Source organism: Blennius ocellaris, assembly GCF_963422515.1.
Source record: "Blennius ocellaris genome assembly, chromosome: 15".
Classification (NCBI taxonomy): Eukaryota; Metazoa; Chordata; class Actinopteri; order Blenniiformes; family Blenniidae; genus Blennius; species Blennius ocellaris.
Window position 1 is genome coordinate 26,575,382 of NC_137664.1, and position 26,051 is coordinate 26,601,432.

Below are 26,051 nucleotides of genomic sequence, written 5' to 3' on the forward strand. Positions count from 1 at the left end.
ACTGATGTTAGCCACTGAGATCAATGTCGCTAGACAATCAGGATGCTAGGTTAGCTAAATGCTTTTTAGCACCGGTTGCGGTTTGGTTTCTACCCTAGCATGCAGTAAGCTTTGACGCTTGTCCCAGTTAGCAACACCAACTAAGTGGGCAGGGATTAGCCAAAGGTCAATTATGAAAAAAGAACAAAGTTGACGGAACCTCATAACACTATACTGTATGTAAAATAATATTTCTTTGATATATTCTGCAATGAGGACAAACTCTTTAGGTTTTCACTCCGTCTCTGGGTATTTGATGGATTGAGGCCATTTCACTTTGCAGTTTCAAACTTTCACCAACCAGTTTTTCAGCACAAAAGATTCAATTACCTCTTTCACCTGGCACGCCAAATTTTTTCTCCCCGAGTTACCTCTGTGTATATTAAGGACACATTTATTTTTAGAAAATGAAAAGAAAAATGGAACACTTTTAATGTAAATGCTGAAACCTAAAATTCCTGTGAAATGAATTAAATGCTGAATCCCTTGTTTTTAAGACAATAAATATTTATCTGTTATACAGTACATCATTACATTTCCACACTGGCTGAGACAATGACAAATGTCTTGTTTTTGACTCTGCTCATACACTTTGTGAAGTATATTCCCCATAATAGCTTGTTTGTGTTTGTATCTGCAGCATATTTAACATTTATAATATTGGCGTATTTGAATGTTGCTACGGTTATGTGAATCAGAGACAGATTTAAAACAGCTGTGACTGGACAGTTTCATATTTGTCTTGTTTTAACACTCTGGTCTTTTTGTGAGATACACTACTCAGTCCCACCCCAGTCCCATGTGACCCCCAGACTGAATTTGATGTGCAATGTGTGACAAACAGAGGCCGCATGTATGCAACACTGGGCCCCAACTGGAGGGTTCCCCTCCGCAACTCCCCGCGGAGCCACAGTTATGTGTACAGGTACAGTGACATGGCAGAGAAGACATCTTTCAATCTCCAGAGAGAAACACAATCATGTTGTTTGATGTGATCTTTCAATGTCACCCTCTCACGGCATGCTCCACCTCACGTTAACGCCTCTTAACGACAAGGAGAAAATTCTCCCATGACAATTTATATTGCACCAAAATAAACAATTTTAATGCAGATAGTTACAACTAAACTCAGTACAAAGGTTCTCAGAGAGTTTACATGAACGAATCCATTAAAATCAGAAAGTGTTCAATTAATTGTCTACATACAGTAGCTGCTGACTGCAGGACTCTAAAAAAGAAACAAGCTTTGGTACTTGGCCAGTTTGGCTTCAGCTTGAATTTGTGATTGTCAGAGATGATTCTTAGTCTTTTTCTGAACTCACTGATTCACACACTGCCGTCATTGCAGTTGCTGTCTTCTACCAAATTTTGAGCTCTATTATTTTGACTCGATGTGTTGGCAAACTTTAAAATGTCCTGATAATAGAGAAACCTCCTACCAGTGTTATACCGTCTCGACATGCTCATACACTTTGTGTTGTGTTGTCTGAACAGAAACCTTGATGAACTTAATACCAGTCACTCACCGTGTTTATTGTCTTTCTCTTTTTATTATCTTTAGCTTTTCTGCTGCCACCTCCTGCTACGAATGCAGTGAGGGAACCAGCGTGACCATTGAAGGACCTCTGAAAAGGAAAACTCTACTGAAAGAGGGGCGTAAGCCAAAGGTGCCCTTGGACCTTTCTTTTCATCTTGTCTGGAGTTGAAAGCACCTCTTACATCACTGGTTTTCCTGTCTTGACAGCTGACTTCATGGACCAGGTTTTGGATTGCCATGTCGGGATCAACTCTCACATTTTATGGGGCGAAAGCACTAAGAGCCTCTGAAAGGAAACATGTCAGTCTCATGCTTTTGGAATATGAGAGTAAAGCCTGAAGTTACATTTCACTTTCAGTCAGTAACCCAAACAATATTGAACCCAACCCAAACGTTCAGAGAAGTTTGATAACATTGTCCACCTGCACAGTAATGAGTATAGAATCAAATTTTATGTTGAGCTTCTGGTGGGTCAGAGCTTCAACCTACATAGTCAGTACTAATAATAGTGTGTAAAATGATTATCCTTTAATTATTAGTTACTCGCCTGCAAAACACACTCAAAGCAACAGCACCACTTATTTGTAGAAGCAGGATATTTACTATGCATGAGGAACTGCATCTTAATAAATCAAGTACTAGTCTGAATATTTGCACTTTTGCTTCAACAACAGTACAAGTCAAACCCATGTAAGAAGGTTTGTGTGACTGGATGGATGGTGGTACTCCCAGACAACCCAGCAAGACCCAACATCTTCCATCTCAACGATCCAGACAACGGTCAGTTTCAGCCCTGCATTATCATTCACGTTTTTCTTTTTTTATCTTCACGACGCTGCAGAGACTCCCCCAGATGTATAATGTGTTATTCAATCTGCAGGCAATGTTTACAAGTTCCAGACAGGGTCCAGATTTTCAGCCATCATCTGGCATAAAAACCTGGAGGAAGCATGTAGAAGCAGTAGACCTCAGGTATGTTGTACACTCATCATGTTCAATAACACCTTATCCCCAAGACCAAATTGTTGTTTGCGTTCACAGCTTGGACAGTTAATTGAATGTTCTTTTTTATTGGCTATCAAAGTGAAAAAGACACAGATTCATTATTCACCTTTCAGCTCTTGTGAGGGGACAACTCACACTAGGCCTTCAGGAGTCTAAGAACCACATAAGTTCATCAGAACTTGTAAGAGACCAAACACTAAAAGTAGAAAGCCTCTTCATCATACGTTTCACTTTTTACTAGTTGAGATTGTGGGGAGCTGCGGCCAGTTTGCACCGACAGTCGCGGTGTATCAGGGAAACTCTGGATAGACACACTGGACACACTGCTGAGATCCACAGGGGTCAGTAGTGTTTTATAAAGGATGTCTTGCTGGGCCACACTGACTAGATCTAAACTGGTACTCTTGTTATAGTATAGCAACCAAGCTAACCACCGGGGTTGGGAAGGTACTTGAAAACTGTAATCCGTTACAATTACAAGTTACTTGTCAAAAAATGTAATCAGTAACTTACTCTAAGTATCAAAATAAAAAAGTAACGTACCAGAGTACTTTTAGTTACTTTTGGGTTACTTCACCAGCAAACATAAAAATAAGGACAAGAAAGAATAGAAAGTGTCGTCTGCTCAGTGTGTTGACTCGTCTTATACACTAATTGCACTGAACAAGTTTTAACTATCAAAACTCAGTAACCAATCAGGTGTCGAACACTGATTTATTTTTTTAAAGAATCAAAACCACAATACAAATAAAGGTTTTAATTTCTATTCAAGATAATGTGCGTGTGTGTGTTTTCCAAAACACTCTGTATGACTTGCTGTATCTGGCAGCATGAATCACTGATTGATCATAACTGAACAACCAGCTACTGAGTCAACGAGCAGAATTAAAACAAAAAAAATAATAATGGCAGGTGTCACTCCAATGAATCCCTAAAACATGAGATCCTCTAAAGTTATTGAGAAAGTCTTCCTCCCATCAACACCAGTACTGGTATTGGCAGGTTACGAGCTAATAAAACAAGTTGGTATTGGCAGGTTATGAGCTAATAAAACTAGTTGGTATTGGCAGGTTATGAGCTAATAAAACTAGTTGGTATTGGCAGGTTATGAGCTAAAAAAACTAGTTGGTATTGGCAGGTTATGAGCTAATAAAACTAGTTGGTATTGGCAGGTTATGAGCTAATAAAACTAGTTGGTATTGGCAGGTTATGAGCTAATAAAGCTAGTTGGTATTGGCAGGTTGCTGGCAGGTTATGAGCTAATGAAACTAGTTGGTATTAGCAGGTGACTGGCAGGTTATGAGCTAATAAAACTAGTTGGTATTGGCAGGTTAGTGGCAGGTTATGAGCTATTGAAACTAGTTGGTATTGGCAGGTGACTGGCAGGTTATGAGCTAATGAAACTAGTTGGTATTGGCAGGTGACTAGCAGGTTATGAGCTAATAAAACTAGCTGGTATTGGCAGGTTACTGGCAGGTTATCAGCTAATAAAACTAGTTGGTATTGGCAGGTTGCTGGCAGGTTATGAGCAAATAAAACTAGTTGGTATTGGCAGGTTACTGGCAGGTTATGAGCTAATAAAACTAGTTGGTATTGGCAGGTTACTGGCAGGTTATGAGCTAATAAAACGAGTTGGTATTGGTAGTTTAGTGGCAGGTTATGAGCTAATGAAACTAGTTGGTATTGGCAGGTTACTGGCAGGTTATGAGCTAACAAAACTAGTTGGTATTGGCAGGTTACTGGCAGGTTATGAGCTAATAAAACAAGTTGGTATTGGCAGGTTACTGGCAGGTTATGAGTTAATAAAACTAGTTGGTACTGGCAGGTTACTGGCAGGTTATGAGCTAATAAAACTAGTTGGTATTGGCAGGTTGCTGGCAGGTTATGAGCTAATGAAACTAGTTGGTATTGGCAGGTTACTAGCAGGTTATGAGCTAATAAAACTAGTTGGCATTGGCAGGTTACTGGCAGGTTATTAGCTAATAAAACTAGTTGGTATTGGCAGGTTACTGGCAGGTTATGAGCTAATAAAACTAGTTGGTATTGGCAGGTTACTAGCAGGTTAAGAGCTAATAAAACTAGTTGGTATTGGCAGGTTATGAGCTAATAAAACTAGTTGGTTTGGCAGGTTACTGGCAGGTTATGAGCTAATAAAACTAGTTGGTATTGGCAGGTTATGAGCTAATAAAACTAGTTGGTTTGGCAGGTTACTGGCAGGTTATGAGCTAATAAAACTAGTTGGTATTGGCAGGTTATGAGCTAATAAAACTAGTTGGTATTGGCAGGTTATGAGCTAATAAAACTAGTTGGTATTGGCAGGTTATGAGCTAAAAAAAACTAGTTGGTATTGGCAGGTTATGAGCTAATAAAACTAGTTGGTATTGGCAGGTTATGAGCTAATAAAACTAGTTGGTATTGGCAGGTTACTGGCAGGTTATGAGCTAATGAAACTAGTTGGTATTAGCAGGTTACTGGCAGGTTATGAGCTAATAAAACTAGTTGGTATTGGCAGGTTACTGGCAGGTTATGAGCAAATAAAACTAGTTGGTATTGGCAGGTTACTGGCAGGTTATGAGCTAATGAAACTAGTTGGTATTGGCAGGTTATGAGCTAATAAAACTAGTTGGTGTTGGCAGGTTATGAGCTAATAAAACTAGTTGGTGTTGGCAGGTTATGAGCTAATGAAACTAGTTGGTATTGGCAGGTTGCTGGCAGGTTATGAGCAAATAAAACTAGTTGGTATTGGCAGGTTACTGGCAGGTTATGAGCTAATAAAACTAGTTGGTATTGGCAGGTTACTGGCAGGTAATGAGCTAATGAAACTAGTTGGTATTAGCAGGTTACTGGCAGGTTATGAGCTAATAAAACTAGTTGGTATTGGCAGGTTACTGGCAGGTTATGAGCTAATAAAACGAGTTGGTATTGGTAGGTTAGTGGCAGGTTATGAGCTAATGAAACTAGTTGGTATTGGCAGGTTACTGGCAGGTTATGAGCTAACAAAACTAGTTGGTATTGGCAGGTTACTAGCAGGTTATGAGCTAATAAAACAAGTTGGTATTGGCAGGTTACTGGCAGGTTATGAGCTAATAAAACTAGTTGGTATTGGCAGGTTACTGGCAGGTTATGAGTTAATAAAACTAGTTGGTACTGGCAGGTTACTGGCAGGTTATGAGCTAATAAAACTAGTTGGTATTGGCAGGTTACTAGCAGGTTAAGAGCTAATAAAACTAGTTGGTATTGGCAGGTTATGAGCTAATAAAACTAGTTGGTTTGGCAGGTTACTGGCAGGTTATGAGCTAATAAAACTAGTTGGTTTGGCAGGTTACTGGCAGGTTATGAGCTAATAAAACTAGTTGGTATTGGCAGGTTATGAGCTAATAAAACTAGTTGGTATTGGCAGGTTATGAGCTAATAAAACTAGTTGGTATTGGCAGGTTATGAGCTGAAAAAACTAGTTGGTATTGGCAGGTTATGAGCTAATAAAACTAGTTGGTATTGGCAGGTTATGAGCTAATAAAACTAGTTGGTATTGGCAGGTTATGAGCTAATAAAACTAGTTGGTATTGGCAGGTTATGAGCTAATAAAACTAGTTGGTATTGGCAGGTTATGAGCTAAAAAAAACTAGTTGGTATTGGCAGGTTATGAGCTAATAAAACTAGTTGGTATTGGCAGGTTATGAGCTAATAAAACTAGTTGGTATTGGCAGGTTATGAGCTAATAAAACTAGTTGGTATTGGCAGGTTACTGGCAGGTTATGAGCTAATGAAACTAGTTGGTATTAGCAGGTTACTGGCAGGTTATGAGCTAATAAAACTAGTTGGTATTGGCAGGTTACTGGCAGGTTATGAGCAAATAAAACTAGTTGGTATTGGCAGGTTACTGGCAGGTTATGAGCTAATGAAACTAGTTGGTATTGGCAGGTTATGAGCTAATAAAACTAGTTGGTGTTGGCAGGTTATGAGCTAATAAAACTAGTTGGTGTTGGCAGGTTATGAGCTAATGAAACTAGTTGGTATTGGCAGGTTGCTGGCAGGTTATGAGCAAATAAAACTAGTTGGTATTGGCAGGTTACTGGCAGGTTATGAGCTAATAAAACTAGTTGGTATTGGCAGGTTACTGGCAGGTAATGAGCTAATGAAACTAGTTGGTATTAGCAGGTTACTGGCAGGTTATGAGCTAATAAAACTAGTTGGTATTGGCAGGTTACTGGCAGGTTATGAGCTAATAAAACGAGTTGGTATTGGTAGGTTAGTGGCAGGTTATGAGCTAATGAAACTAGTTGGTATTGGCAGGTTACTGGCAGGTTATGAGCTAACAAAACTAGTTGGTATTGGCAGGTTACTAGCAGGTTATGAGCTAATAAAACAAGTTGGTATTGGCAGGTTACTGGCAGGTTATGAGCTAATAAAACTAGTTGGTATTGGCAGGTTACTGGCAGGTTATGAGTTAATAAAACTAGTTGGTACTGGCAGGTTACTGGCAGGTTATGAGCTAATAAAACTAGTTGGTATTGGCAGGTTACTAGCAGGTTAAGAGCTAATAAAACTAGTTGGTATTGGCAGGTTATGAGCTAATAAAACTAGTTGGTTTGGCAGGTTACTGGCAGGTTATGAGCTAATAAAACTAGTTGGTTTGGCAGGTTACTGGCAGGTTATGAGCTAATAAAACTAGTTGGTATTGGCAGGTTATGAGCTAATAAAACTAGTTGGTATTGGCAGGTTATGAGCTAATAAAACTAGTTGGTATTGGCAGGTTATGAGCTGAAAAAACTAGTTGGTATTGGCAGGTTATGAGCTAATAAAACTAGTTGGTATTGGCAGGTTATGAGCTAATAAAACTAGTTGGTATTGGCAGGTTATGAGCTAATAAAACTAGTTGGTATTGGCAGGTTACTGGCAGGTTATGAGCTAATGAAACTAGTTGGTATTAGCAGGTTACTGGCAGGTTATGAGCTAATAAAACTAGTTGGTATTGGCAGGTTACTGGCAGGTTATGAGCAAATAAAACTAGTTGGTATTGGCAGGTTACTGGCAGGTTATGAGCTAATGAAACTAGTTGGTATTGGCAGGTTATGAGCTAATAAAACTAGTTGGTGTTGGCAGGTTATGAGCTAATAAAACTAGTTGGTGTTGGCAGGTTATGAGCTAATAAAACTAGTTGGTATTGGCAGGTTGCTGGCAGGTTATGAGCAAATAAAACTAGTTGGTATTGGCAGGTTACTGGCAGGTTATGAGCTAATAAAACTAGTTGGTATTGGCAGGTTACTGGCAGGTAATGAGCTAATGAAACTAGTTGGTATTAGCAGGTTACTGGCAGGTTATGAGCTAATAAAACTAGTTGGTATTGGCAGGTTACTGGCAGGTTATGAGCTAATAAAACGAGTTGGTATTGGTAGGTTAGTGGCAGGTTATGAGCTAATGAAACTAGTTGGTATTAGCAGGTTACTGGCAGGTTATGAGCTAACAAAACTAGTTGGTATTGGCAGGTAACTGGCAGGTTAGGAGCTAATAAAACTAGTTGGTATTGGCAGGTTACTAGCAGGTTATGAGCTAATAAAACAAGTTGGTATTGGCAGGTTACTGGCAGGTTATGAGCTAATAAAACTAGTTGGTATTGGCAGGTTACTGGCAGGTTATGAGTTAATAAAACTAGTTGGTACTGGCAGGTTACTGGCAGGTTATGAGCTAATAAAACTAGTTGGTATTGGCAGGTTACTAGCAGGTTAAGAGCTAATAAAACTAGTTGGTATTGGCAGGTTATGAGCTAATAAAACTAGTTGGTTTGGCAGGTTACTGGCAGGTTATGAGCTAATAAAACTAGTTGGTATTGGCAGGTTATGAGCTAATAAAACTAGTTGGTTTGGCAGGTTACTGGCAGGTTATGAGCTAATAAAACTAGTTGGTATTGGCAGGTTATGAGCTAATAAAACTAGTTGGTATTGGCAGGTTCCTAGCAGGTTATGAGATAATAAAACTAGTTGGCATTGGCAGGTTACTGGCAGGTTATTAGCTAATAAAACTAGTTGGTATTGGCAGGTTAAGAGCTAATAAAACTAGTTGGTATTGGCAGGTTATGAGCTAATAAAACTAGTTGGTTTGGCAGATTACTGGCAGGTTATGAGCTAATAAAACTAGTTGGTATTGGCAGGTTACTGGCAGGTTATGAGCTAATAAAACAAGTTGGTATTGGCAGGTTACTGACAGGTTATGAGCTAATAAAACTAGTTGGTATTGGCAGGTTATGAGCTAATAAAACTAGTTGGTATTGGCAGGTTATGAGCTAATAAAACTAGTTGGTATTGGCAGGTTATGAGCTAAAAAAAACTAGTTGGTATTGGCAGGTTATGAGCTAATAAAACTAGTTGGTATTGGCAGGTTATGAGCTAATAAAACTAGTTGGTATTGGCAGGTTATGAGCTAATAAAACTAGTTGGTATTGGCAGGTTACTGGCAGGTTATGAGCTAATGAAACTAGTTGGTATTAGCAGGTTACTGGCAGGTTATGAGCTAATAAAACTAGTTGGTATTGGCAGGTTACTGGCAGGTTATGAGCAAATAAAACTAGTTGGTATTGGCAGGTTACTGGCAGGTTATGAGCTAATGAAACTAGTTGGTATTGGCAGGTTATGAGCTAATAAAACTAGTTGGTGTTGGCAGGTTATGAGCTAATAAAACTAGTTGGTGTTGGCAGGTTATGAGCTAATGAAACTAGTTGGTATTGGCAGGTTGCTGGCAGGTTATGAGCAAATAAAACTAGTTGGTATTGGCAGGTTACTGGCAGGTTATGAGCTAATAAAACTAGTTGGTATTGGCAGGTTACTGGCAGGTAATGAGCTAATGAAACTAGTTGGTATTAGCAGGTTACTGGCAGGTTATGAGCTAATAAAACTAGTTGGTATTGGCAGGTTACTGGCAGGTTATGAGCTAATAAAACGAGTTGGTATTGGTAGGTTAGTGGCAGGTTATGAGCTAATGAAACTAGTTGGTATTGGCAGGTTACTGGCAGGTTATGAGCTAACAAAACTAGTTGGTATTGGCAGGTTACTAGCAGGTTATGAGCTAATAAAACAAGTTGGTATTGGCAGGTTACTGGCAGGTTATGAGCTAATAAAACTAGTTGGTATTGGCAGGTTACTGGCAGGTTATGAGTTAATAAAACTAGTTGGTACTGGCAGGTTACTGGCAGGTTATGAGCTAATAAAGCTAGTTGGTATTGGCAGGTTACTAGCAGGTTAAGAGCTAATAAAACTAGTTGGTATTGGCAGGTTATGAGCTAATAAAACTAGTTGGTTTGGCAGGTTACTGGCAGGTTATGAGCTAATAAAACTAGTTGGTTTGGCAGGTTACTGGCAGGTTATGAGCTAATAAAACTAGTTGGTATTGGCAGGTTATGAGCTAATAAAACTAGTTGGTATTGGCAGGTTATGAGCTAATAAAACTAGTTGGTATTGGCAGGTTATGAGCTGAAAAAACTAGTTGGTATTGGCAGGTTATGAGCTAATAAAACTAGTTGGTATTGGCAGGTTATGAGCTAATAAAACTAGTTGGTATTGGCAGGTTATGAGCTAATAAAACTAGTTGGTATTGGCAGGTTACTGGCAGGTTATGAGCTAATGAAACTAGTTGGTATTAGCAGGTTACTGGCAGGTTATGAGCTAATAAAACTAGTTGGTATTGGCAGGTTACTGGCAGGTTATGAGCAAATAAAACTAGTTGGTATTGGCAGGTTACTGGCAGGTTATGAGCTAATGAAACTAGTTGGTATTGGCAGGTTATGAGCTAATAAAACTAGTTGGTGTTGGCAGGTTATGAGCTAATAAAACTAGTTGGTGTTGGCAGGTTATGAGCTAATAAAACTAGTTGGTATTGGCAGGTTGCTGGCAGGTTATGAGCAAATAAAACTAGTTGGTATTGGCAGGTTACTGGCAGGTTATGAGCTAATAAAACTAGTTGGTATTGGCAGGTTACTGGCAGGTAATGAGCTAATGAAACTAGTTGGTATTAGCAGGTTACTGGCAGGTTATGAGCTAATAAAACTAGTTGGTATTGGCAGGTTACTGGCAGGTTATGAGCTAATAAAACGAGTTGGTATTGGTAGGTTAGTGGCAGGTTATGAGCTAATGAAACTAGTTGGTATTAGCAGGTTACTGGCAGGTTATGAGCTAACAAAACTAGTTGGTATTGGCAGGTTACTAGCAGGTTATGAGCTAATAAAACAAGTTGGTATTGGCAGGTTACTGGCAGGTTATGAGCTAATAAAACTAGTTGGTATTGGCAGGTTACTGGCAGGTTATGAGTTAATAAAACTAGTTGGTACTGGCAGGTTACTGGCAGGTTATGAGCAAATAAAACTAGTTGGTATTGGCAGGTTACTGGCAGGTTATGAGCTAATGAAACTAGTTGGTATTGGCAGGTTATGAGCTAATAAAACTAGTTGGTGTTGGCAGGTTATGAGCTAATAAAACTAGTTGGTGTTGGCAGGTTATGAGCTAATAAAACTAGTTGGTATTGGCAGGTTGCTGGCAGGTTATGAGCAAATAAAACTAGTTGGTATTGGCAGGTTACTGGCAGGTTATGGGCTAATAAAACTAGTTGGTATTGGCAGGTTACTGGCAGGTAATGAGCTAATGAAACTAGTTGGTATTAGCAGGTTACTGGCAGGTTATGAGCTAATAAAACTAGTTGGTATTGGCAGGTTACTGGCAGGTTATGAGCTAATAAAACGAGTTGGTATTGGTAGGTTAGTGGCAGGTTATGAGCTAATGAAACTAGTTGGTATTAGCAGGTTACTGGCAGGTTATGAGCTAACAAAACTAGTTGGTATTGGCAGGTTACTAGCAGGTTATGAGCTAATAAAACAAGTTGGTATTGGCAGGTTACTGGCAGGTTATGAGCTAATAAAACTAGTTGGTATTGGCAGGTTACTGGCAGGTTATGAGTTAATAAAACTAGTTGGTACTGGCAGGTTACTGGCAGGTTATGAGCTAATAAAACTAGTTGGTATTGGCAGGTTACTAGCAGGTTAAGAGCTAATAAAACTAGTTGGTATTGGCAGGTTATGAGCTAATAAAACTAGTTGGTTTGGCAGGTTACTGGCAGGTTATGAGCTAATAAAACTAGTTGGTATTGGCAGGTTATGAGCTAATAAAACTAGTTGGTTTGGCAGGTTACTGGCAGGTTATGAGCTAATAAAACTAGTTGGTATTGGCAGGTTATGAGCTAATAAAACTAGTTGGTATTGGCAGGTTATGAGCTAATAAAACTAGTTGGTATTGGCAGGTTATGAGCTAAAAAAAACTAGTTGGTATTGGCAGGTTATGAGCTAATAAAACTAGTTGGTATTGGCAGGTTCCTAGCAGGTTATGAGATAATAAAACTAGTTGGCATTGGCAGGTTACTGGCAGGTTATTAGCTAATAAAACTAGTTGGTATTGGCAGGTTAAGAGCTAATAAAACTAGTTGGTATTGGCAGGTTATGAGCTAATAAAACTAGTTGGTTTGGCAGGTTACTGGCAGGTTATGAGCTAATAAAACTAGTTGGTATTGGCAGGTTACTGGCAGGTTATGAGCTAATAAAACAAGTTGGTATTGGCAGGTTACTGACAGGTTATGAGCTAATAAAACTAGTTGGTATTGGCAGGTTACTGGCAGGTTATGAGCTAATAAAACTAGTTGGTATTGGCAGGTTACTGGCAGGTAATGAGCTAATGAAACTAGTTGGTATTAGCAGGTTACTGGCAGGTTATGAGCTAATAAGACTAGTTGGTATTGGCAGGTTATGAGCTAATAAAACTAGTTGTTACTGGCAGGTTATGAGCTAATATAACTTGTTGGTATTGGCAGGTTACTGGCAGGTTATGAGCTAATAAAACTAGTTGGTATTGGCAGGTTACTAGCAGGTTATGAGCTAATAAAACTAGTTGGTATTGGCAGGTTGCTGGCAGGTTATGAGCTAATGAAACTAGTTGGTATTGGCAGGTTACTAGCAGGTTATAAGCTAAAAAAAACTAGTTGGTATTGGCAAGTTACTGGCAGGTTATGAGCTATTAAAACTAGTTGGTATTGGCAGGTTACTAGCAGGTTATGAGCTAATAAAACTAGTTGGTATTGGCAGGTTGCTGGCAGGTTATGAGCTAATGAAACTAGTTGGTATTGGCAGGTTACTGGCAGGTTATGAGCTATTAAAACTAGTTGGTACTGGCAGGTTACTGGCAGGTTATGAGCTAATAAAACTAGTTGATATTGGCAGGTTATGAGCTAATAAAACTATTTGGTATTGGCAGGTTACTGGCAGGTTACGAGCTAATAAAACTAGTTGGTATTGGCAGGTTACTGGCAGGTTATGAGCAAATAAAACTAGTTGGTATTGGCAGGTTACTGGCAGGTTATGAGCTAATGAAACTAGTTGGTATTGGCAGGTTATGAGCTAATAAAACTAGTTTGTGTTGGCAGGTTATGAGCTAATAAAACTAGTTGGTGTTGGCAGGTTATGAGCTAATAAAACTAGTTGGTATTGGCAGGTTGCTGGCAGGTTATGAGCAAATAAAACTAGTTGGTATTGGCAGGTTACTGGTAGGTTATGAGCTAATAAAACTAGTTGGTATTGGCAGGTTACTGGCAGGTAATGAGCTAATGAAACTAGTTGGTATTAGCAGGTTACTGGCAGGTTATGAGCTAATAAAACTAGTTGGTATTGGCAGGTTACTGGCAGGTTATGAGCTAATAAAACGAGTTGGTATTGGTAGGTTAGTGGCAGGTTATGAGCTAATGAAACTAGTTGGTATTGGCAGGTTACTGGCAGGTTATGAGCTAATAAAACAAGTTGGTATTGGCAGGTTACTGGCAGGTTATGAGCTAATAAAACTAGTTGGTATTGGCAGGTTACTGGCAGGTTATGAGTTAATAAAACTAGTTGGTACTGGCAGGTTATGAGCTAATAAAACTAGTTGGTATTGGCAGGTTACTAGCAGGTTAAGAGCTAATAAAACTAGTTGGTATTGGCAGGTTATGAGCTAATAAAACTAGTTGGTTTGGCAGGTTACTGGCAGGTTATGAGCTAATAAAACTAGTTGGTATTGGCAGGTTATGAGCTAATAAAACTAGTTGGTATTGGCAGGTTATGAGCTAATAAAACTAGTTGGTATTGGCAGGTTATGAGCTAATAAAACTAGTTGGTATTGGCAGGTTATGAGCTGAAAAAACTAGTTGGTATTGGCAGGTTATGAGCTAATAAAACTAGTTGGTATTGGCAGGTTACTGGCAGGTTATGAGCAAATAAAACTAGTTGGTATTGGCAGGTTATGAGCTAATAAAACTAGTTGGTATTGGCAGGTTATGAGCTAATAAAACTAGTTGGTGTTGGCAGGTTATGAGCTAATAAAACTAGTTGGTGTTGGCAGGTTATGAGCTAATAAAACTAGTTGGTATTGGCAGGTTGCTGGCAGGTTATGAGCAAATAAAACTAGTTGGTATTGGCAGGTTACTGGCAGGTTATGAGCTAATAAAACTAGTTGGTATTGGCAGGTTACTGGCAGGTAATGAGCTAATGAAACTAGTTGGTATTAGCAGGTTACTGGCAGGTTATGAGCTAATAAAACTAGTTGGTATTGGCAGGTTACTGGCAGGTTATGAGCTAATAAAACGAGTTGGTATTGGTAGGTTAGTGGCAGGTTATGAGCTAATGAAACTAGTTGGTATTGGCAGGTTACTGGCAGGTTATGAGCTAACAAAACGAGTTGGTATTGGCAGGTTACTAGCAGGTTATGAGCTAATAAAACAAGTTGGTATTGGCAGGTTACTGGCAGGTTATGAGCTAATAAAACTAGTTGGTATTGGCAGGTTACTGGCAGGTTATGAGTTAATAAAACTAGTTGGTACTGGCAGGTTTCTGGCAGGTTATGAGCTAATAAAACTAGTTGGTATTGGCAGGTTACTAGCAGGTTAAGAGCTAATAAAACTAGTTGGTATTGGCAGGTTATGAGCTAATAAAACTAGTTGGTTTGGCAGGTTACTGGCAGGTTATGAGCTAATAAAACTAGTTGGTATTGGCAGGTTATGAGCTAATAAAACTAGTTGGTATTGGCAGGTTATGAGCTAATAAAACTAGTTGGTATTGGCAGGTTATGAGCTAAAAAAAACTAGTTGGTATTGGCAGGTTATGAGCTAATAAAACTAGTTGGTATTGGCAGGTTACTAGCAGGTTATGAGCTAATAAAACTAGTTGGCATTGGCAGGTTACTGGCAGGTTATTAGCTAATAAAACTAGTTGGTATTGGCAGGTTAAGAGCTAATAAAACTAGTTGGTATTGGCAGGTTATGAGCTAATAAAACTAGTTGGTATTGGCAGGTTACTAGCAGGTTATGAGCTAATAAAACTAGTTGGTATTGGCAGGTTGCTGGCAGGTTATGAGCTAATGAAACTAGTTGGTATTGGCAGGTTACTAGCAGGTTATAAGCTAAAAAAACTAGTTGGTATTGGCAGGTTACTGGCAGGTTATGAGCTATTAAAACTAGTTGGTACTGGCAGGTTACTGGCAGGTTATGAGCTAATAAAACTAGTTGATATTGGCAGGTTATGAGCTAATAAAACTATTTGGTATTGGCAGATTACTGGCAGGTTACGAGCTAATAAAACTAGTTGGTATTGGCAGGTTACTGGCAGGTTATGAGCTAATAAAACTAGTTGATATTGGCAGGTTATGAGCTAATAAAACTAGTTGGTATTGGCAGGTTATGAGCTAATAAAACTAGTTGGTATTGGCAGGTTATGAGCTAATAAAACTAGTTGGTATTGGCAGGTTACTGGCAGGTTACGAGCTAATAAAACTAGTTGGTATTGGCAGGTTCCTGGCAGGTTATGAGCTAATAAAACTAGTTGGTTTTGGCAGGTTACTAGCAGGTTATGAGCTAATAAAACTAGTTGGTATTGGCAGGTTACTGGCAGGTTATGAGCTAATAAAACTAGTTGGTTTTGGCAGGTTACTAGCAGGTTATGAGCTAATAAAACTAGTTGGTATTGGCAGATTACTGGCAGGTTATGAGCTAATAAAACTAGTTTGTATTGGCAGGTTACTGGCACGTTATGAGCTAAAAAAAACTAGTTGGTATTGGCAGGTTACTGGCAGGTTTTGAGCTAGTAAAACTAGTTGGTATTGGCAGGTTAGTGGCAGGTTATGAGCTAATTAAACTAGTTGGTATTGGCAGGTTACTGGCAGGTTATGAGCTATTAAAACTAGTTGGTACTGGCAGGTTACTGGCAGGTTATGAGCTAATAAAACTAGTTGATATTGGCAGGTTATGAGCTAATAAAACTATTTGGTATTGGCAGGTTACTGGCAGGTTACGAGCTAATAAAACTATTTGGTATTGGCAGGTTACTGGCAGGTTATGAGCTAATAAAACTAGTTGATATTGGCAGGTTATGAGCTAATCAAACTAGTTGGTTTTGGCAGGTTATGAGCTAATAAAACTAGTTGATATTGGCAGGTTATGAGCTAATAAAACTAGTTGGTATTGGCAGGTTACTGGCAGGTTGCGAGCTAATAAAACTAGTTGGTATTGGCAGGTTACTGGCAGGTTACGAGCTAATAAAACTAGTTGGTATTGGCAGGTTACTGGCAGGTTATGAGCTAATAAAACTAGTTGGTTTTGGCAGGTTACTAGCAGGTTATGAGCTAATAAAACTAGTTGGTATTGGCAGATTACTGGCAGGTTATGAGCTAATAAAACTAGTTGGTATTGGCAGGTTATGAGCTAATAAAACTAGTTGGTATTGGCAGGTTACTGGCAGGTTATGAGCTAATGAAACTAGTTGGTATTAGCAGGTTACTGGCAGGTTATGAGCTAATAAAACTATTTGGTATTGGCAGGTTACTGGCAGGTTATGAGCAAATAAAACTAGTTGGTATTGGCAGGTTACTGGCAGGTTATGAGCTAATGAAACTAGTTGGTATTGGCAGGTTACTAGCAGGTTATGAGCTAATAAAACTAGTTGGTATTGGCAGGTTGCTGGCAGGTTATGAGCTAATGAAACTAGTTGGTATTGGCAGGTTACTAGCAGGTTATAAGCTAAAAAAACTAGTTGGTATTGGCAGGTTACTGGCAGGTTATGAGCTATTAAAACTAGTTGGTACTGGCAGGTTGCTGGCAGGTTATGAGCTAATAAAACTAGTTGATATTGGCAGGTTATGAGCTAATAAAACTATTTGGTATTGGCAGGTTACTGGCAGGTTACGAGCTAATAAAACTAGTTGGTATTGGCAGGTTACTGGCAGGTTATGAGCTAATAAAACTAGTTGATATTGGCAGGTTATGAGCTAATAAAACTAGTTGGTATTGGCAGGTTATGAGCTAATAAAACTAGTTGGTATTGGCAGGTTATGAGCTAATAAAACTAGTTGGTATTGGCAGGTTACTGGCAGGTTACGAGCTAATAAAACTAGTTGGTATTGGCAGGTTCCTGGCAGGTTATGAGCTAATAAAACTAGTTGGTTTTGGCAGGTTACTAGCAGGTTATGAGCTAATAAAACTAGTTGGTATTGGCAGGTTACTAGCAGGTTATGAGCTAATAAAACTAGTTGGTATTGGCAGATTACTGGCAGGTTATGAGCTAATAAAACTAGTTTGTATTGGCAGGTTACTGGCACGTTATGAGCTAAAAAAACTAGTTGGTATTGGCAGGTTACTGGCAGGTTTTGAGCTAATAAAACTAGTTGGTATTGGCAGGTTAGTGGCAGGTTATGAGCTAATTAAACTAGTTGGTATTGGCAGGTTACTGGCAGGTTATGAGCTATTAAAACTAGTTGGTACTGGCAGGTTACTGGCAGGTTATGAGCTAATAAAACTAGTTGATATTGGCAGGTTACTGGCAGGTTATGAGCTAATAAAACTAGTTGGTATTGGCAGGTTGCTGGCAGGTTATGAGCAAATAAAACTAGTTGGTATTGGCAGGTTACTGGTAGGTTATGAGCTAATAAAACTAGTTGGTATTGGCAGGTTACTGGCAGGTAATGAGCTAATGAAACTAGTTGGTATTAGCAGGTTACTGGCAGGTTATGAGCTAATAAAACTAGTTGGTATTGGCAGGTTACTGGCAGGTTATGAGCTAATAAAACGAGTTGGTATTGGTAGGTTAGTGGCAGGTTATGAGCTAATGAAACTAGTTGGTATTGGCAGGTTACTGGCAGGTTATGAGCTAACAAAACTAGTTGGTATTGGCAGGTTACTAGCAGGTTATGAGCTAATAAAACAAGTTGGTATTGGCAGGTTACTGGCAGGTTATGAGCTAATAAAACTAGTTGGTATTGGCAGGTTACTGGCAGGTTATGAGTTAATAAAACTAGTTGGTACTGGCAGGTTACTGGCAGGTTATGAGCTAATAAAACTAGTTGGTATTGGCAGGTTACTAGCAGGTTAAGAGCTAATAAAACTAGTTGGTATTGGCAGGTTATGAGCTAATAAAACTAGTTGGTTTGGCAGGTTACTGGCAGGTTATGAGCTAATAAAACTAGTTGATATTGGCAGGTTATGAGCTAATAAAACTAGTTGGTTTGGCAGGTTACTGGCAGGTTATGAGCTAATAAAACTAGTTGGTATTGGCAGGTTATGAGCTAATAAAACTAGTTGGTATTGGCAGGTTATGAGCTAATAAAACTAGTTGGTATTGGCAGGTTATGAGCTAATAAAACTAGTTGGTATTGGCAGGTTATGAGCTGAAAAAACTAGTTGGTATTGGCAGGTTATGAGCTAATAAAACTAGTTGGTATTGGCAGGTTATGAGCTAATAAAACTAGTTGGTATTGGCAGGTTATGAGCTAATAAAACTAGTTGGTATTGGCAGGTTACTGGCAGGTTATGAGCTAATGAAACTAGTTGGTATTAGCAGGTTACTGGCAGGTTATGAGCTAATAAAACTAGTTGGTATTGGCAGGTTACTGGCAGGTTATGAGCAAATAAAACTAGTTGGTATTGGCAGGTTACTGGCAGGTTATGAGCTAATGAAACTAGTTGGTATTGGCAGGTTATGAGCTAATAAAACTAGTTGGTGTTGGCAGGTTATGAGCTAATAAAACTAGTTGGTGTTGGCAGGTTATGAGCTAATAAAACTAGTTGGTATTGGCAGGTTGCTGGCAGGTTATGAGCAAATAAAACTAGTTGGTATTGCCAGGTTACTGGCAGGTTATGAGCTAATAAAACTAGTTGGTATTGGCAGGTTACTGGCAGGTAATGAGCTAATGAAACTAGTTGGTATTAGCAGGTTACTGGCAGGTTATGAGCTAATAAAACTAGTTGGTATTGGCAGGTTACTGGCAGGTTATGAGCTAATAAAACGAGTTGGTATTGGTAGGTTAGTGGCAGGTTATGAGCTAATGAAACTAGTTGGTATTGGCAGGTTACTGGCAGGTTATGAGCTAACAAAACTAGTTGGTATTGGCAGGTTACTAGCAGGTTATGAGCTAATAAAACAAGTTGGTATTGGCAGGTTACTGGCAGGTTATGAGCTAATAAAACTAGTTGGTATTGGCAGGTTACTGGCAGGTTATGAGTTAATAAAACTAGTTGGTACTGGCAGGTTACTGGCAGGTTATGAGCTAATAAAACTAGTTGGTATTGGCAGGTTACTAGCAGGTTAAGAGCTAATAAAACTAGTTGGTATTGGCAGGTTATGAGCTAATAAAACTAGTTGGTTTGGCAGGTTACTGGCAGGTTATGAGCTAATAAAACTAGTTGGTATTGGCAGGTTATGAGCTAATAAAACTAGTTGGTTTGGCAGGTTACTGGCAGGTTATGAGCTAATAAAACTAGTTGGTATTGGCAGGTTATGAGCTAATAAAACTAGTTGGTATTGGCAGGTTATGAGCTAATAAAACTAGTTGGTATTGGCAGATTATGAGCTAAAAAAAACTAGTTGGTATTGGCAGGTTATGAGCTAATAAAACTAGTTGGTATTGGCAGGTTACTAGCAGGTTATGAGCTAATAAAACTAGTTGGCATTGGCAGGTTACTGGCAGGTTATTAGCTAATAAAACTAGTTGGTATTGGCAGGTTAAGAGCTAATAAAACTAGTTGGTATTGGCAGGTTATGAGCTAATAAAACTAGTTGGTTTGGCAGGTTACTGGCAGGTTATGAGCTAATAAAACTATTTGTTATTGGCAGGTTACTGGCAGGTTATGAGCTAATAAAACAAGTTGGTATTGGCAGGTTACTGACAGGTTATGAGCTAATAAAACTAGTTGGTATTGGCAGGTTACTGGCAGGTTATGAGCTAATAAAACTAGTTGGTATTGGCAGGTTACTGGCAGGTAATGAGCTAATGAAACTAGTTGGTATTAGCAGGTTACTGGCAGGTTATGAGCTAATAAGACTAGTTGGTATTGGCAGGTTATGAGCTAATAAAACTAGTTGTTACTGGCAGGTTATGAGCTAATATAACTAGTTGGTATTGGCAGGTTACTAGCAGGTTATGAGCTAATAAAACTAGTTGGTATTGGCAGGTTGCTGGCAGGTTATGAGCTAATGAAACTAGTTGGTATTGGCAGGTTACTAGCAGGTTATGAGCTAATAAAACAAGTTGGTATTGGCAGGTTACTGACAGGTTATGAGCTAATAAAACTAGTTGGTATTGGCAGGTTACTGGCAGGTTATGAGCTAATAAAACTAGTTGGTATTGGCAGGTTACTGGCAGGTAATGAGCTAATGAAACTAGTTGGTATTAGCAGGTTACTGGCAGGTTATGAGCTAATAAGACTAGTTGGTATTGGCAGGTTATGAGCTAATAAAACTAGTTGTTACTGGCAGGTTATGAGCTAATAAAACTAGTTGGTATTGGCAGGTTACTAGCAGGTTATGAGCTAATAAAACTAGTTGGTATTGGCAGGTTGCTGGCAGGTTATGAGCTAATGAAACTAGTTGGTATTGGCAGGTTACTAGCAGGTTATAAGCTAAAAAAAACTAGTTGGTATTGGCAGGTTACTGGCAGGTTATGAGCTATTAAAACTAGTTGGTATTGGCAGGTTACTAGCAGGTTATGAGCTAATAAAACTAGTTGGTATTGGCAGGTTGCTGGCAGGTTATGAGCTAATGAAACTAGTTGGTATTGGCAGGTTACTAGCAGGTTATAAGCTAAAAAAACTAGTTGGTATTGGCAGGTTACTGGCAGGTTATGAGCTATTAAAACTAGTTGGTACTGGCAGGTTACTGGCAGGTTATGAGCTAATAAAACTAGTTGGTATTGGCAGGTTATGAGCTAATAAAACTAGTTGGTATTGGCAGGTTATGAGCTAATAAAACTAGTTGGTATTGGCAGGTTACTGGCAGGTTACGAGCTAATAAAACTAGTTGGTATTGGCAGGTTCCTGGCAGGTTATGAGCTAATAAAACTAGTTGGTTTTGGCAGGTTACTAGCAGGTTATGAGCTAATAAAACTAGTTGGTATTGGCAGGTTACTGGCAGGTTATGAGCTAATAAAACTAGTTGGTTTTGGCAGGTTACTAGCAGGTTATGAGCTAATAAAACTAGTTGGTATTGGCAGATTACTGGCAGGTTATGAGCTAATAAAACTAGTTTGTATTGGCAGGTTACTGGCACGTTATGAGCTAAAAAAACTAGTTGGTATTGGCAGGTTACTGGCAGGTTTTGAGCTAATAAAACTAGTTGGTATTGGCAGGTTAGTGGCAGGTTATGAGCTAATTAAACTAGTTGGTATTGGCAGGTTACTGGCAGGTTATGAGCTATTAAAACTAGTTGGTACTGGCAGGTTACTGGCAGGTTATGAGCTAATAAAACTAGTTGATATTGGCAGGTTATGAGCTAATAAAACTATTTGGTATTGGCAGGTTACTGGCAGGTTACGAGCTAATAAAACTAGTTGATATTGGCAGGTTATGAGCTAATAAAACTAGTTGGTTTTGGCAGGTTATGAGCTAATAAAACTAGTTGATATTGGCAGGTTATGAGCTAATAAAACTAGTTGGTATGGGCAGGTTACTGGCAGGTTGCGAGCTAATAAAACTAGTTGGTTTTGGCAGGTTACTGGCAGGTTACGAGCTATTAAAACTAGTTGGTATTGGCAGGTTACTGGCAGGTTATGAGCTAATAAAACTAGTTGGTTTTGGCAGGTTACTAGCAGGTTATGAGCTAATAAAACTAGTTGGTATTGGCAGATTACTGGCAGGTTATGAGCTAATAAAACTAGTTGGTATCTGCAGGTTATGAGCTAATAAAACTAGTTGGTATTGGCAGGTTACTGGCAGGTTATGAGCTAATGAAACTAGTTGGTATTTGCAGGTTACTGGCAGGTTATGAGCTAATAAAACTATTTGGTATTGGCAGGTTACTGGCAGGTTATGAGCAAATAAAACTAGTTGGTATTGGCAGGTTACTGGCAGGTTATGAGCTAATGAAACTAGTTGGTATTGGCAGGTTACTAGCAGGTTATGAGCTAATAAAACTAGTTGGTATTGGCAGGTTGCTGGCAGGTTATGAGCTAATGAAACTAGTTGGTATTGGCAGGTTACTAGCAGGTTATAAGCTAAAAAAACTAGTTGGTATTGGCAGGTTACTGGCAGGTTATGAGCTATTAAAACTAGTTGGTACTGGCAGGTTACTGGCAGGTTATGAGCTAATAAAACTAGTTGATATTGGCAGGTTATGAGCTAATAAAACTATTTGGTATTGGCAGGTTACTGGCAGGTTACGAGCTAATAAAACTAGTTGGTATTGGCAGGTTACTGGCAGGTTATGAGCTAATAAAACTAGTTGCTATTGGCAGGTTATGAGCTAATAAAACTAGTTGGTATTGGCAGGTTATGAGCTAATAAAACTAGTTGGTATTGGCAGGTTATGAGCTAATAAAACTAGTTGGTATTGGCAGGTTCCTGGCAGGTTATGAGCTAATAAAACTAGTTGGTTTTGGCAGGTTACTAGCAGGTTATGAGCTAATAAAACTAGTTGGTATTGGCAGGTTACTAGCAGGTTATGAGCTAATAAAACTAGTTGGTATTGGCAGATTACTGGCAGGTTATGAGCTAATAAAACTAGTTTGTATTGGCAGGTTACTGGCACGTTATGAGCTAAAAAAACTAGTTGGTATTGGCAGGTTACTGGCAGGTTTTGAGCTAATAATACTAGTTGGTATTGGCAGGTTAGTGGCAGGTTATGAGCTAATTAAACTAGTTGGTATTGGCAGGTTACTGGCAGGTTATGAGCTATTAAAACTAGTTGGTACTGGCAGGTTACTGGCAGGTCATGAGCTAATAAAACTAGTTGATATTGGCAGGTTATGAGCTAATAAAACTATTTGGTATTGGCAGGTTACTGGCAGGTTACGAGCTAATAAAACTAGTTGGTATTGGCAGGTTACTGGCAGGTTATGAGCTAATAAAACTAGTTGATATTGGCAGGTTATGAGCTAATAAAACTAGTTGGTATTGGCAGGTTATGAGCTAATAAAACTAGTTGATATTGGCAGGTTATGAGCTAATAAAACTAGTTGGTATTGGCAGGTTACTGGCAGGTTGCGAGCTAATAAAACTAGTTGGTATTGGCAGGTTACTGGCAGGTTACGAGCTAATAAAACTAGTTGGTATTGGCAGGTTACTGGCAGGTTATGAGCTAATAAAACTAGTTGGTTTTGGCAGGTTACTAGCAGGTTATGAGCTAATAAAACTAGTTGGTATTGGCAGATTACTGGCAGGTTATGAGCTAATAAAACTAGTTGGTATTGGCAGGTTATGAGCTAATAAAACTAGTTGGTATTGGCAGGTTACTGGCAGGTTTTGAGCTAATGAAACTAGTTGGTATTAGCAGGTTACTGGCAGGTTATGAGCTAATAAAACTAGTTGGTATTGGCAGGTTACTGGCAGGTTATGAGCAAATAAAACTAGTTGGTATTGGCAGGTTACTGGCAGGTTATGAGCTAATGAAACTAGTTGGTATTGGCAGGTTATGAGCTAATAAAACTAGTTGGTGTTGGCAGGTTATGAGCTAATAAAACTAGTTGGTGTTGGCAGGTTATGAGCTAATAAAACTAGTTGGTATTGGCAGGTTGCTGGCAGGTTATGAGCAAATAAAACTAGTTGGTATTGGCAGGTTACTGGCAGGTTATGAGCTAATAAAACTAGTTGGTATTGGCAGGTTACTGGCAGGTAATGAGCTAATGAAACTAGTTGGTATTAGCAGGTTACTGGCAGGTTATGAGCTAATAAAACTAGTTGGTATTGGCAGGTTACTGGCAGGTTATGAGCTAATAAAACGAGTTGGTATTGGTAGGTTAGTGGCAGGTTATGAGCTAATGAAACTAGTTGGTATTGGCAGGTTACTGGCAGGTTATGAGCTAACAAAACTAGTTGGTATTGGCAGGTTACTAGCAGGTTATGAGCTAATAAAACAAGTTGGTATTGGCAGGTTACTGGCAGGTTATGAGCTAATAAAACTAGTTGGTATTGGCAGGTTACTGGCAGGTTATGAGTTAATAAAACTAGTTGGTACTGGCAGGTTACTTGCAGGTTATGAGCTAATAAAACTAGTTGGTATTGGCAGGTTACTAGCAGGTTAAGAGCTAATAAAACTAGTTGGTATTGGCAGGTTATGAGCTAATAAAACTAGTTGGTTTGGCAGGTTACTGGCAGGTTATGAGCTAATAAAACTAGTTGGTATTGGCAGGTTATGAGCTAATAAAACTAGTTGGTTTGGCAGGTTACTGGCAGGTTATGAGCTAATAAAACTAGTTGGTATTGGCAGGTTATGAGCTAATAAAACTAGTTGGTATTGGCAGGTTATGAGCTAATAAAACTAGTTGGTATTGGCAGGTTATGAGCTAAAAAAAACTAGTTGGTATTGGCAGGTTATGAGCTAATAAAACTAGTTGGTATTGGCAGGTTACTAGCAGGTTATGAGCTAATAAAACTAGTTGGCATTGGCAGGTTACTGGCAGGTTATTAGCTAATAAAACTAGTTGGTATTGGCAGGTTAAGAGCTAATAAAACTAGTTGGTATTGGCAGGTTATGAGCTAATAAAACTAGTTGGTTTGGCAGGTTACTGGCAGGTTATGAGCTAATAAAACTAGTTGGTATTGGCAGGTTACTGGCAGGTTATGAGCTAATAAAACAAGTTGGTATTGGCAGGTTACTGACAGGTTATGAGCTAATAAAACTAGTTGGTATTGGCAGGTTACTGGCAGGTTATGAGCTAATAAAACTAGTTGGTATTGGCAGGTTACTGGCAGGTTATGAGCTATTAAAACTAGTTGGTACTGGCAGGTTACTGGCAGGTTATGAGCTAATAAAACTAGTTGATATTGGCAGGTTATGAGCTAATAAAACTATTTGGTATTGGCAGGTTACTGGCAGGTTACGAGCTAATAAAACTAGTTGGTATTGGCAGGTTACTGGCAGGTTATGAGCTAATAAAACTAGTTGATATTGGCAGGTTATGAGCTAATAAAACTAGTTGGTATTGGCAGGTTATGAGCTAATAAAACTAGTTGGTATAGGCAGGTTATGAGCTAATAAAACTAGTTGGTATTGGCAGGTTACTGGCAGGTTACGAGCTAATAAAACTAGTTGGTATTGGCAGGTTCCTGGCAGGTTATGAGCTAATAAAACTAGTTGGTTTTGGCAGGTTACTAGCAGGTTATGAGCTAATAAAACTAGTTGGTATTGGCAGGTTACTGGCAGGTTATGAGCTAATAAAACTAGTTGGTTTTGGCAGGTTACTAGCAGGTTATGAGCTAATAAAACTAGTTGGTATTGGCAGATTACTGGCAGGTTATGAGCTAATAAAACTAGTTTGTATTGGCAGGTTACTGGCACGTTATGAGCTAAAAAAACTAGTTGGTATTGGCAGGTTACTGGCAGGTTTTGAGCTAATAAAACTAGTTGGTATTGGCAGGTTAGTGGTAGGTTATGAGCTAATTAAACTAGTTGGTATTGGCAGGTTATGAGCTAATAAAACTAGTTGGTATAGGCAGGTTATGAGCTAATAAAACTAGTTGGTATTGGCAGGTTACTGGCAGGTTACGAGCTAATAAAACTAGTTGGTATTGGCAGGTTCCTGGCAGGTTATGAGCTAATAAAACTAGTTGGTTTTGGCAGGTTACTAGCAGGTTATGAGCTAATAAAACTAGTTGGTATTGGCAGGTTACTGGCAGGTTATGAGCTAATAAAACTAGTTGGTTTTGGCAGGTTACTAGCAGGTTATGAGCTAATAAAACTAGTATGTATTGGCAGATTACTGGCAGGTTATGAGCTAATAAAACTAGTTTGTATTGGCATCTTATGATCTAAAAAAACTAGTTGATATTGGCAGGTTATGAGCTAATAAAACTAGTTGGTATTTGCAGGTTACTGGCAGGTTATCAGCTAATAAAACTAGTTTTTACTGGCAGGGTACTGGCAGGTTATGAGCTAATAAAACTAGTTGGTATTGGCAGGTTACTGGCAGGTTATGAGCTAATAAAACTAGTTGGTATT

At 38.9% G+C, this 26,051-nt stretch overlaps 1 protein-coding gene across 1 annotated transcript in view; it reads left to right on the forward strand.

Annotated features, from left to right (window-relative positions):
- The window catches only part of LOC308140264 (ras-specific guanine nucleotide-releasing factor RalGPS1-like), a 116,431-nt gene that overhangs the window by 75,671 nt on the left and 14,709 nt on the right, over positions 1-26,051 (forward strand). Inside the window, exons 15-19 of the mRNA XM_080509949.1 lie at positions 884-964; positions 1,601-1,706; positions 1,784-1,876; positions 2,251-2,356; positions 2,457-2,548. Coding sequence (XP_080366075.1) covers positions 884-964; positions 1,601-1,706; positions 1,784-1,876; positions 2,251-2,356; positions 2,457-2,548 — 478 coding nt within the window. The remainder of the gene's footprint in view (positions 1-883; positions 965-1,600; positions 1,707-1,783; positions 1,877-2,250; positions 2,357-2,456; positions 2,549-26,051) is intronic.